General features: G+C 38.3%; 1 protein-coding gene across 1 annotated transcript in view; it reads right to left on the bottom strand.

Annotated features, from left to right (window-relative positions):
- f5 (coagulation factor V) overlaps window positions 1-13,990 on the bottom strand; it is a 98,084-nt gene that overhangs the window by 29,463 nt on the left and 54,631 nt on the right. Inside the window, exons 11-18 of the mRNA XM_060832787.1 lie at window positions 10,870-12,733; window positions 6,794-6,810; window positions 6,425-6,570; window positions 3,898-4,134; window positions 3,612-3,789; window positions 2,548-2,730; window positions 2,195-2,311; window positions 1,104-1,286 (exon numbers count right to left, since the gene is read on the bottom strand). Of these exons, the coding sequence (XP_060688770.1) occupies window positions 1,104-1,286; window positions 2,195-2,311; window positions 2,548-2,730; window positions 3,612-3,789; window positions 3,898-4,134; window positions 6,425-6,570; window positions 6,794-6,810; window positions 10,870-12,733 (2,925 nt within the window). The remainder of the gene's footprint in view (window positions 1-1,103; window positions 1,287-2,194; window positions 2,312-2,547; window positions 2,731-3,611; window positions 3,790-3,897; window positions 4,135-6,424; window positions 6,571-6,793; window positions 6,811-10,869; window positions 12,734-13,990) is intronic.

Raw genomic sequence — 13,990 nt, 5'->3', positions numbered from 1 at the left:
GTGACGTCATAAGCAAATTGCACTGCTGGAACGCAGTTACCCAAGAACTACCTATACTTCCAGCAATTTGTACAGAAGGGCACCCAGAAATTGTTGAATATTCCCCTCTCTCAATATATAACCACTCAAGTACAAATAAAAATTCTTATTTTTTTGACCAAAGTGGATAACATATTTATCTATATTATAATGCATCGAACTTGCATTTGCCCATCACTTAGTCTTTCCAAATCAAACTGCAACATGCCTACATCCTTGACACAGCTCACTCTCCCACCCAGCTTTGTGCCATCTGCATTTCCTTTGAGATATTACTGATAGTTTCCTCAACTAAATCATGAATATATACTGTACATAGCTGCATTGCTGGCACTGATCCAGGTGGTATCTTCCCAGTCACTGCATGCCATTTATAAAAAGACCTATTTAGTCTCACTCTGTCTCCTGTCAACCAAGCAATTTTCTATTCATTTCAATACACTCTCCCCAATCCCATGCACTTTAATTTTATACATTAATCTCTTACGGGAATTTTATGAAAGTCTTCAGAAAATCCAAACAAACTACATCCACTGGCTCCCCTCATCAACTGTACTAGTTACATCCTTGAAGAATTCCAGTAGATTTATCAAGCTGGATTTCCCTTGGGTAAATGCTGAATATGGCTGAAAATGTGTTGCTGGTTAAAGCACAGCAGGTTAGGCAACATCCAGGGAACAGGAAATTCGACGTTTCGGGCATAAGCCCTTCATCAGGAAGAGGAGATGACCTGGGGGGTGCAGTGAGAGAGAGACTCACTGAAATCCTTGCAGAGGGAGGAAGAGAGCTTCTTCAAGGAAGGCATCCTTGCAAGAGGATGCTGAATTCTACCACTATTTCCTAATTGCTCATTTGATGAAAACCTTGATAATGGATTCCAACATCTTTCCCACTACTGATGTCAGACTCACTGGTATATAATTTCCTATTTTCTCTTAACTTGCCTTTTTAAACAGAAGGGTTACACTAGCTACCCCACATTCTGTAGGAATCTTGGAAGATGATGACCAAAGCATCCACTATTTCTAGCACCATTAATTCAAGTGCTCTGGAAGGTAGATTACCAGGCCCTGGGGATTTGTTAGGTTTCAATCCCATCAATTTCTCCAACACCAGTTCTCCACTATCACAGATTTGCTTCAGTTCCTTCCTATCACTGAATCCTGTGTTCCCCATCATTCCTGGTACTTTATTCATGTCAACCTTTGTGAAGACAGAAGCAAGTTCATTAGCCATTTCTTTCATCCCTATTATAAATTCCCCATTTCTGATTATCAGGGACCAACATTAGTTTTCACCAATCTTTTTCTCTTTGCAAACTTATAAGTACTTTTAGTCAGTTTTTATGTTCCCCACAAACTTACTTTCTCCCCTCTTTAATCAATCCCTTGGTTCTCCTTTGCTGACTTCTAAACTATTCCCAATCCTGAAGTCTATTGTTTTTTTCTTGTTCATTTGTTTGTCTCTCCTTTGCATCAAATACTACCAAATGTTTAATGTTATCAGAGCGCTGATGCTGACAGAATAGAGAAGACTGTTTAACACCAGTAGCCCATGCCAAATATTCTTTGAGTTTTTTTAATTGTCTTGTTAACAATAAACTGTCAGTATTCTGCTCCTCAGTGGTTATTTTGTACTTTCATTTGTTACCAATTACACAGATCAAACTTACTACTCAAAATAACGAGAAAAGGGAACGATTGAAATAAGGAGAAACAAGAAATATAAAGGAACAGAAAGAAAGAATACAAATAAAAAGTGGAAGAATTAGAGAGGAAAGTGACAGCATAAGTCTTTAGCTTTGACTCTGAAAAATGCCATCAAGGAATTCAGGTAAAGTCTGAATTCCAAGACCAAAGCCTATAATGTCTTGTCAATGTTATTTATGCATTCAGACAGGTCACAGCCTTGAACCAGTTTGTGGTTACAATTATTCCTGATTTCCTGCCCGTTCTATGTTTGCATCTGGTAATTGTCACAACAGACATTCAGGAACTGCAGGAAGACAGAAATGAAATATGATTTTCAAGTGTTATTTTGAGATGATCAACATTAAATTTTATTTCATTTAATGTAATCCTGTACATTAGTGTGTGACAGAAAAAGAGAACTGGAATACATTATTGTATTTGAATAATAAGGGATATGCACATACCTTTAGATAGAACAAGCAAATATGCCTGCATCCCTCCTTTGTAATGCTCTCCATTCTCACAGTCTAAAAGCCATGTGCCAGGCTTTGATGAATACATTTCAATGGCTCTAAAGGCACCTATATATTTCAGTAACATATTTGATTAGGACAACCTGGATATCTGATGAGTTTAGAATTAGTCAAGTATAAATAATTCCGTTCTTACTTTTATTACTAGTAAAGACAAAGTAACAAATATAAAGGAAGTGCACTTGAGTATAGCACAGCATTGATTAGATTCCCTTAACATTAAATAACATGTTATCTAAATGTACTTTTATGGGTGTAATGAAGGAGCAGACCTTTATCCTTACCTGGATACAAGTTGTAAATGCCCAGACGATATTCACCACCCCTCCTTTCAATAAATGTCTGGCTATGGAAACGTATAGCATGCATGTCATCTGAGCCTCCCACATTAATCAAATACCATCGCACCAGCTCTTTTTCATATATCACTAGACCCCTTAAAGAGGCATTGACAAATCCATTGATAGCTGAAAAAGCAAAGTGGTTATTTAACAAAGAAAATGTGTTGGAACTGTTGTCACTGAATACTACGAAAGGAGTAATCTGGTCACAAGACACAGAATGTGTTTACTATCCAAAGGCAGAAAGAATTCATTTTGTTGGCATGTACTTTATGTAAAAATGGGTGCTGATCTTAAGTTCATATTACCAAGTATCCGGAATTGTCCAGGGATCTCTGGGATTGAAAGATTAATCATCTGGACACTGCTGCAGATGGTACACTTAAAGTTAAGGCGAGAGTTATATAAATTGTGTACTTTATCATTGCTGGAACACGTCTGTTCACTATTTTAAAAAAAGTATTAAGTTCAGTTAAAAGGATGTTTGACTGATCAAAACTGTTGGTGGTCAAGATGTCACTGGATGAAACCTCCAGGAACGTACCTAACTAGAATTGATAGCATATTGTGGTAGAAATTCCAGCTCTAGTATTCTGCCAGCAAATAAAAATAATCTGGATATAGAATGAAGCAATTGAATAAATGTCCCATATTGGTAATGGGGCTGGGGGATGCTGTTGATGGTGAGAGAGCAGGTCAACATGTATTGCTGGGTGCTGTGGAAACCACTTACAGTATTCATTGTTTGGTTACAGGAGAATGGTTCAATGGGAAAAAAAAAGGAAAATATATAGAAGAAATACCTTTAACAAAAAAAAATACATCTTGGGATTAAACTACAAAGGTTCCTAATCACTATCACATTTGGTTTTCCATCAAAAATAACAGTTCTGTCACTGGTTACTGAAAGGGTTTTAAAGTTAATTACATCTTAAAATTGTGAAAGGAGTAAATACCATGAAAAGTACTGTGCTGTTTAAAATTGTAATTGTTCTTGCTTATCTCACAGGATTCTTTACAAAGTTGGTGCTTGTTGTCGTTCAGGTACCAACTTTTGGTTTCATCAAAAGTGTTGAAGAGCAAAACAAACTCGCGAGCATCATCGGGAATTTCATTAAAGGTGCTCAGTGTTCCATTCTTACAGATCAACAGAGGCCCGATCAACCCAGAGTTAATATCCTTCACCTGCAAGGAAATAAATAAAACTTTAAACATTCACAAAATGAAAATATTTCAGTTTTCTGTGTAAATTGCTTGCATTCTCCTCTGTCATTTTATTTGTAGAGCACTTACATAGTCCACGCTGGAATAATAGACCCAAGCCTTGCAGACTGAATCGGTAGAAGTTGGTGCTGACCGAGGTGGCACATTCCACACATACGTGTATGTGTTGTTTGGAGCAACAGCATCATCAAACTTAAACCAGTCAGTGGAATAATCTTTATAGCTCATTCCTTCAGATGACTTTTCATATGATACTCCATGGGCATGAATGGAGTATGGTCTTGAAGCAAAGTTTTTAAAGAGAACCTGATGATTAAGCACATTTAGAACATTATTAACACTTTATTTACAAAATCATTCCTACAAAGAAGTTTAATATCATCTCATCTATGTACTTAATCCTACAGCATTAACAATTCCACCAAACTGGTTTGAGTCACCTTTCAATTTCCTCACTACAGGAAAAATGGGCTCCATTCTAATCCTGGGAATGAAGAACATTACAAATGTTCAGCATTAAGGGAGTATTTTTATAGAGAGTCTGTAAGATGTGAGCTTTGACTGCCACTATAATGCCACTCAATGTTTGTTAAATGCCTTTTTGACAAACTAACTTGCCTCACTAATATTCAGGTTTCTAATTTACAAAATTCCCCAGAGTGGTATTTGCCAAATTCAGCTCACTGCTTGCTGCAAAGGACTCTCTTATTGGACACTGGGTACTAAAATCTCAGGGCACACTGCAAGGGCACAGGCATGCATACATGCTTGTCTACAGACATTGGCATCTGATATGTGCCAGCCTCTAACAACCCTCATGCACATATCTGATCCACTTGAAGAATGTTTCTGCACACGCCACATCATTGTAATGCTCCTGTGTCCGCAAGGACACATACACACCCAGCTCATGGACTGGACCAGTTTGCATCTACAGACTTTTGCTCACTGTCAGTAGCACTCACTACTTTGAGATTACCTGGTTGCTCACAGCATCCCTGCCTTTCATTGCCTTTCCTTTTCTTGCTTTACCCCCCTCAGCCAGCAATATGAGGCTCATATTACTTGTGGCTTACCTTGCCATTTAGCACATATTCAAAGTCAGGAAGCTTGTCATGGTTGCCAGCAGGCTTCAGTCAAGTCAAAAGTCATAGCCTTTGTTCAGGGAACCATGGCCTTCTCCAATACCAATCCAGAGGTTTGGAAATGATTCAACCACAACTTAGAACGGTCAGATTCAGGATGTTCTCCATGAGGGATAAGAAGCTAAATGTTGGGCAGCCTATCACCTATCTTGAGCCTTTCTGCAGGCTTTTTGTGGGCTGCCTTCCCCATGGAATAAGAGAAAGAGCGAGAGACAGAAATGAAAAGTAAGTGGCACAGCCATTGGCCCTGGTGCTAACAGAAAGGTGTCCCGTATAAGTACGTATCCAGTGCAGACAGGATATAGGTTCATGGTTTCAGAGTTGGGGGTGGGTGACAGTGAGTGAAGGAAGGAAGTTGCCAACATTAGTGAGAGTGGTAGAGCATGAGTCTTGGTGGATAGTGGATACAGTAGCTGAGTGACAGTGTATGTGATGTATTGGAGAAAAGATTGTTTTACTTAAAGGGGAGAAGGGTATTGACCTTCTTCCATCATTCTGGAGTTTCTTCCAGACAGCTGAGAGTTCACTGACCTAGGTAGCAATCTTGAACAAGGCTGGCATTGTCTAGTGTCATGGCCTCCATTCCTGAGTCCTGAGAGTACAGGAAGTCCCACTGCTCTATTACCCTGTCCAGCAGGACTTCCTGGTCTCTGCCCCAATAACTGGGGCACCAATTTCTCCCTGAATGCCATGCCTGGGGCAAGTGTCAGGAACCATGCAGGGCAGCTCTGAATTGACAATGCTGGCCCTGGTATTTTTAAAGGTTGTGCTGGTGCAAGGGATACCAGTCAATTCCATTGAGCAGCAAGAGGTCCTGGGAACCAGTATGTGGTAAGATGGGGTGGGAATTGGATGTGAGAGAAATTGGGAGTGATAGGCCTTGCAATGAAAAACCATCCAAAAATATTCAATGCAACTTGTTATGAGCCAAAAAAGTCAAGATTCAGTCTTGAGAAGCCATGGGAAACTTTTTCGGAATTTGAGAGATCAAAGCAGGATATAAGCTTGCGTGCGGTGTCTAATTGTCTCTCTCAGGAAATTCTCAAGACACTGCATGGTACATTTGACTTACATGGATGTGCAGGAACAATGTAAACATATATAGCATGGAATAAATTGTGAAGATTAAAGAAGAATTATTGGACATTGCGTTGAGAACATCCCACTTTTCTTTTGAATAGTTGAAGTGGTTTTGTTCATATCTGCTTGAATGTTTAAATAGAAACATGCCATCTAATTTCTCAGTAATACATCGCCTGTCAGGACTGGCTGTGTGCCAAAATCTTGGAGTAAAGTTTGAATTTACAACTTATTTGAGACAAATCCAACTCATCAAGTCAAACTGAAAAATTAATGTATCATGTACTGTTTAAAATTAACCTGGAATCAGGATCCTACTATTGTGCTTGCAATAAGATAATGTAAACTATGACATAAATATTACAGTATACCTTGATGACATCATTAACTTCTGCTCTGATGACAGGTCCAAGAATTCCCAGGTGTTCATATCTTTCTCCATGATTATAGCGTTCCCTAAATAATGCATCTGTGTATCTCCGGAAAATGACTTTTTTATACACAGTGTTTGATTGCTCTGCTGAATGCCTAATAACAAATTTGGAAATTGTTATACATGGAACACATTCTCAAAATTAGGCAAACATAGATACTGTATATGGACTGTGCTAACAATCATAATTAATTACCTTCATTGATCATTGATAACAGTTACCCGTGTGAATGAAATTTTAAACAGAATTTAAGTTATCATTAAATGGGTGGCGTGGTTAGCACTGCTGCCTCACAGCACCAGAGACCTGGGTTCAATTCCCGCCTCAGGTGACTGTCTGTGTGGAGTTTGCACATTCTCCTCGCGTCTGCGTGGGTTTCCTCCGGGTGCTCCGGTTTCCTCCCACAGTCCAAAAATGTGCAGGTAAGGTGAATTGGATGTGCTAAAATTGCCTGTAGTGTTATGTGAAGGCGGTAAATGTAGGGGAAAGGGTCTGGGGGGGTTGCGTGTCGGTGTGGGCTTGTTGGGCCGAAGGGCCTGTTTCCACACTGTTAGTAATCTAATCTAAATACAATGCTTAGTTTTAGTGATGTAATTGTGTTGTAGCTAACACATGTTTTGAAAGTTCATGTTTTAGAAACAGTATCTCCTATCCATCAATTGTATTACGGCCAATTCAAGTTGACGAAACAAGCACTATAGAATAGCAACCTGTATTTTAGGATTATTTGGTCTTTATACATTTTTATGGAGTAGGTCTTTGAATTGGCACTTTGAACTACCCTGCACATTGATATAGTTTGATATCATTCTATCCCACGATTTTGAGATCCCTGGTCACCAAACAGATACACTTTGTAATGTCCAAGTAATTTTGCTGGAAATTCTGTTGGATTTTGAGTCCAAGTATGACCTATGTCTCATCATAAACCATCCTATCACCCAACAGACCGAGACGTCCCCTGCGGTCTATTTCTTCCCTTGCACATATTCAGTTTGTAGCAGCAAATCTCATCAACCTCAAATGAAATTCTTGCAATCTTGGTGTCACGTTTGCGAATTCAATTCAGTAATGCTTGCTTTTTAATAACTGAAAATATTTCTTCTCTCCAAGTCAAAGTGCATAGTACGTAGTATACTGAACTCTCTTACAATCTCTTCACACCCAGGATAGTACAGTTCCCAATTCAGTCAATGATGCATCTTCAGCAACAATCATAAACAGTCCTGGAATATAATGACTAATATTTCAGGTGTTTCTTTGATCCATTCAAACAACAGCTGTAGGTCTTCTTCCCAGCACCAAGCCTGATCTTACCTTACTAGCACGTGTGATGGTTTATTAACATTTGCTAAACTGGTTTAAAATATTACCATTTAATTCACCCTCTCAATAAGTCGCTGAAACTCTGTGATATTCGAAGGAGATGGAAACTCTTTAATCTCTTTGGTTTTCCATGAACTGGCTTCTGTCACATATGATGTTTCAGAGGAACTAAATGTATGGCTGTGGGAACGTGCACTTGTAAATGAGGGTGAGTCCTGTTTCTCAGACATTGTAACACTGTTTCCATCTGGCTATGTTCTAGTGGGTCTGTGTGGCAAATTACTCCTTCCAAATCTCCCAGGATACTAGTTATCATTTGCTGGAAAATGTCTGATGCAAATGTAATACCAAAAGGTATTCAGCCAACAGTATGCTAAACATTGAAAGTAATATTAATTCCTCATGTAAAGGTAATTACTAAAACTACCATTTACATCTAGATTTGAGAAAATTCAATTCTTTTCCATCTTTGCCAATCTCATCTACAGATGACATAGGATGAATTTCCATTCCTACTGTTTTATTCAACTATGACATTTACATGGATTCTCAATGATCCATTTGAGTTTGATATAGGAACCACACTGAACATCAATTTGTAGGATTTTTAAAGATGAGAAAATTTCTTGTTGTAACATTTAGTTATCTTCTTGCTTTATCTTCTGCAAAATTGGAAGAGAATCTTTTCTCAGTGTAAATAAACGCAGAGGATTATTACTTCAGGAAATAACTTGATGTGACCAGCCTTATGAACTGCCCAAGTCCTTTGATTAATTGTGGAAAATTAGCTGTAAAGACTTAAGGTTTCATTTGGCTTCACAATTCCACCACTTTGTAAATTCGCTGTAAGTGTGCAAAAGTTCTTTGACCTAAACGTGACCATTTCTGATACTGGATTATCAATAAGGTTTCTATAAATTTTCTGTCTTTGTATTGAAGTGTGGCAGTCATGTGTTCCACTAATGTAGCTGTGTGCTCTCTGGTTTCTGGAGTTTTAAGGTTACTTTGACCACAGTTCAACATTGGAAAGAACTGAAACTCCAGCCCCAGAATCCAGATTAGAATATGTTTTTAATCAGTTTCTATACTTCAACAACTTCCAGTTGATTATTTCATCTCATCCAAGAACAACACCTCTCCGCAATTAACATCCTCAATTTCTTGAATGTTGCTAGTCATCGTGTGATTTTCATTTGTTTCTGATATGCATGCTGCTTTCTGCAACAGGCTACTTTAAAATGGCTCTTATTATTACAAAAATGACACTCTGGATTATGGCAGCTACTGCACCCTCTAGGTTTCCCTTGCTTCTCTGTAGTCATGTTTTACTCTTGAACTGAACAAACTCCAGTAAGTTTCCTTATGAATTCTATTGATTGTGCTATTAGGTTTGCTACTCTTCACTTGTCTGGTCAATTGAACAGCCTTCAATAACGTTAAATTGTCTTTCACTTGTAAAAATATCCAACCGTTCATCCAAGACTTTCACAACAATTTAGTCTCTGATTAATTCCTCCTTTAAATCTGTATTTTCTCAATTTTCTGACAGCCTGTATTAATAACTGAATGAACACTCTCTCTCTGTCACTGGATACACTTCTTGTAATTTACTCAGCAATGATCTGTTTTCGGAGACCAAAGTAGACGTTGAATGTTTTAACTACTTTGTCATGTACAGCTATTCCTTCACTGATTCCTTCTCATCTAGGATTCAATCTGCATAACCTCCTACAACATTGATGGGCTCCTTGGCAAGTTTTGTAGCTAGTCCCGGTGCGGTACGATGCCTTGTGAATCTCCGGTACCAGGTCAGCCACTATTCAGCCTGCTTTAAACCTGCAACTTGCACAAAGTATTCTGTTGCCAATTTCTCATCCATTCACTTTTTTATGTTGCAGTTCTTTGCATGCTGTTCAACCTCTGACTGGTCTTTATTGTCTGTCACCTGTTATTACCATATACTATGTTTGAGTTCAGGAGAATGTTTCGTGAATATCGCAGAAGTCTTGTTTATTTGAACATAGCAAACACTGATTGTATATGGAGTCAAAATTTCATTCTCTCATGAGGTGAGACTTCACGAGATTGCTAGGAGAACTATCTTATCGTAAATATGTGATCTTACATCACACTAAGTAATGTAAACTCTCATTTACATTGTCAAAATAATACTTTTCACTACAGAAGTAGATGATGAAAGAGCACAGATTATTGAAATTTGGCAGGCAAGTTGAGAAAGTGTTCAAAAGAGTTACAGGATTTTAGGTTTTACATAAAAAATTCCAAGGAAGTTAGGATGAATCCAAACATATATTAAAAAAAATTGTTAAGCACCAGTTGAAGTACTGTATCTACTTCAGGAAGGATGTGAATGCTTTCTAAAGGGTACAGGTAGGTTTGATGGGAATGAATACATAAATAAGGCACTTGATCTTGGACAGATTGAAAGCTGAGTTTGTTTTTCTTAAAAAGAGGTTTGAGGGAACACTCATCTAGATATTCAAAATGATAGGGAGCCTTGACAAAGCATTTAAAAATAAATTGTTAACTGGCAGTGGAGGCGTTGAGAATCAGGGGATAGTGAATGTCAAAAGAACCCTTTTTTTAAAAATCAGTGAGATTTTAGGATCTGGAATGCACCACTTGAGAGTGTGATAGATGCAGATTCAAACAAGATGTTTAAATGGGAATTAGCTGAACACCCAAAGGAGAAAGTGAGGTCTGCAGATGCTGGAGATCAGAGCTGAAAATGTGTTGCTGGAAAAGCGCAGCAGGTCAGGTAGCATCCAAAGAGCAGGGGAATCAATGTTTCAGGCATGAGCCCTTCTTCAGGAAAGGCTGATTCCTGAAGAAGGGCTCATGCCCGAAACGTTGGTTCTCTTGCTCTTTGGATGCTGTCTGACCTGCTGCGCTTTTCCAGCAACACATTTTCAGCTCTGAACACCCAAAGGCAGATCGATGGAATGTTGGCAAGTACAACGGACCAAATGTGTTGAAATTATTCTAAAAGTTATTTTAAACAACAACCCAAAAATATTGAAAAATATGGTACTTACATGGTATTCCCAGTATAATCCCAAAAAATTTCTTCTGCTGCAATAAAGTAATGCCTCACATTTCCTCGACTGCTCCGTAAATAATGTTCAACTATCATTTCTGGATCTCGGGACATGTCTGAATGAGTTCGTCTGTCATTAGTGTAAGGGTTCATAGAATCTAAATCAGGCTCATCATTTTTTCTAACAGTTCCAAGTTGGTCTGCATCCACGTTTGCAATATATTCATCATAATCAAGAGTATCTCCATTTTTACGCTTTGGAATTCCTATTATAATACTATTTGAGTTGTCATCTTGATAAATTACTGAATTAGGTTTAAGGTGAAATCCTCTTGGTGACATACGTGTTTTGCCTAAAGGAATATGAATTCTTCGTTTAATACCAGGTTTGAACCCTCTTGGAGACATTTGATCCTTCAGCAACTTCCTGCGCTTCAGCATTCTTTCAAGTGCAGCCTGCCTTCTAACATTTTCTTCGGTTCTGAATTCTTTTGTAGAATTGTCATTCATTGCCAGCTTTACATATTTTTTCAAATGCTTTAGGTTTGTAACACTAATGCCCTTTTTTTCCACTTGGTATGTCAAAAAAGAACTTTTGGGTTTCAGAGGTGTTCCCTGAAATCGAACTCTGTGATTGCCTGTTGAATGCTTCTTTAAGTAAATAAATACTTTTTCAGAAATTTCACTGCTCTCCTTTTCTGGTTGTTCTGAAGTATTGGTGAAGTGTTCAACAACCTCATGGGACAACTGATTGAATAAATTACCCTGTTCTCTGCCAGTTGTCACTGTACTTTTGCTGTGATTATTTGCATTGAAGTTAATTTGATTTTGTTCATAATCAGATGTAAAGTCAGTTGCTTGTGAACCTGTCGCATTCTGATTTAATGAAGGAGGTGAAAGCGTTGCTTTTCTGCCTGTATTATTTGATGCTGTGGCTGTTTCATTAAAAATGTCGGTGTTCTCCATTTCATATAGAGTTTCATTTTTCTCATTTTGACTATTTTGTTCTGCGTTATATTCTTGTGAGACTTGATCAGACTCCTCTTCTCTTTCACCATCAGTAATATTGACGGAGCTGATGTTCTTTGCGGTTATTTGCAAATTGTTTTGCTTTAGTATTATGGGAGTCTCAGCTAAACTCCTCTTATTCTTCACAGGATTAACCACAGTATGTGGGTTACTTGTGCTAATTAGCAAGTTATTATTTTTGGCAGCAGAGCTTCGTGAAAATTCTTGAAGTTCACTATTCTTACTCTTTTCTTCAAAGTCTTCTCTAAAACTTTCCATGTTAATATCTCCCTCCATCGTAACTGCTGTATTTTGTTTTAAATGAACAGATTCTGTTTCAGATATTTGTGCCATCCCATTGTTTCTTTTGTTTAATGGCACTTCAGATGTACTTTTATCTAATTCCTTAGGCTGCTCAAGCTCATCTTCAGCCATATCATACTCCAAGATATCAGTTTCATTTTTGTTTGCATCATTGTATGGTTTATTCTGACTTCTACTCGCCTTTGAATGGAATTGACTACCTTGCCCGTCAGGTGTTTTAGTGTTGAGTTCTCTTGAATTATCACTTTCATCTTCAATAAACTGTAAAATATCTTCTTCCTCTTCTGTTTCCTGTGGTGCAAGAGATGATAGGAATCCAAGTTCTTCCAGAATTTTACGTTCCTCTTCATCAAGTTCTTCTCTACTGGCTTCCTCACTGACCTCTACAAGCACTTCATCTGATACAGATTGAATCCTAAAGAAAACTAAAGGGTATTCAATGCCTTCATCCTCACACCGATAAACTTTAAATCTTATCCTCATACCATAGGTCACTTGTCGTGAACTTAAAGTTTCAAGGAGCCATTCACCTACAAAATAGTGCATAATATCAGAGGAGCAACATTACAAATACCTCAATACAGTAATAATAAAATGATAGCAGGCAAACAATGTACAGGATCACAGTAAAAGCATTAAAAACGAAGTGCAATGATCAGGAATGGAGGATGTGATCAAACTATGTAATCTGAACTGCATCAATGCTTGGGCAGAGGCATTCATGAAAGTATCACTAAACATTGATAAACAATCTGCTGGTACTTTCCATCATTATGCATTTTCTAACCCACTAGCAATTTTGATTATATTATTAAACCTTAAGAAGTCATTTAAGAATTCTTGGACGGTTGGTGCCATTGGCCTAGCCATTAATAATCTGGATGAAGGAACTGAGGGTATTGTTGTTAAGTTTGCAAAGATAAATGGAGGGACAGGTAGTGTTGAAGAGGTGGGAGGCTGCAGAAGGAGTTGCTCAGGCTGGGAGGGTGGGCAAAGTGGCAGATGGAATACAATGTGGGAAAGTGTGAGGTTATGCACATTAGTGGGGAGAACAGAGGCATAGACTATTTTCTAAACAGGAAATGGCTTCAGAAATTTGATGCACAATGGGACATAGGAGAGCTAGTTCATGATTCTCTTATGGTTACCAGACAGGCTAGTTCGCAGTTAAGAAAGCAAACACAATGTTTGAAGGCAGCTAAAATATGTAAGCAGAGTGTATTGATGAGGCTGCATAAGATTGTGGTCAAATTATATTTAGAATATTGTAAGCAGTTTTGGGCTGTGGGTCTAAATAAGGATATGTGGGAGTGGAGGGAGTCCAGGGGAGATTTACAAAATAAATCTGGGGATGAAGGGCTTGTCAGATGAGGAGTGGCTAACGTCTCTGGGTTTTGTGTTCAAAGTTTAGAAGGATGACAGGGCATTTCATTGAAACTTACAGAATAGTGAGCCCTGCATTAGGCCACTGTTGGAATATTGCATGCAATTCTGGTCTCCTTCCTATCAGAAAGATGTTGTGAAACTTGAAAAGGTTCAGAAAAGAGTTACAAGGATGTTGCCAGGGTTGGAGGATTTGAGGTATAGGGAGAGGCTGAACAGACTGGGGCTGTTTTCCCTGGAGCTTTGGAGGCTGAGGGGTGACCTTATAGAGGTTTACAAAATTATGAGGGTCATGGATAGAATAAATAGGCAAAGTCTTTTCCCTGGGGTCAGGGAGTCCAGAACTAGAGGGCATAGGTTTAGGATGAGAGGGGAAACATAAAAGAGACCTAAGGGGCAACTGT

The sequence above is a fragment of the Hemiscyllium ocellatum genome, chromosome 12 (genome assembly GCF_020745735.1).
Source record: "Hemiscyllium ocellatum isolate sHemOce1 chromosome 12, sHemOce1.pat.X.cur, whole genome shotgun sequence".
NCBI lineage: Eukaryota > Metazoa > Chordata > Chondrichthyes > Orectolobiformes > Hemiscylliidae > Hemiscyllium > Hemiscyllium ocellatum.
The sequence above is the reverse complement of the archived record's forward strand: the minus strand, read 5'-3'. Positions and strand labels throughout refer to the sequence as shown.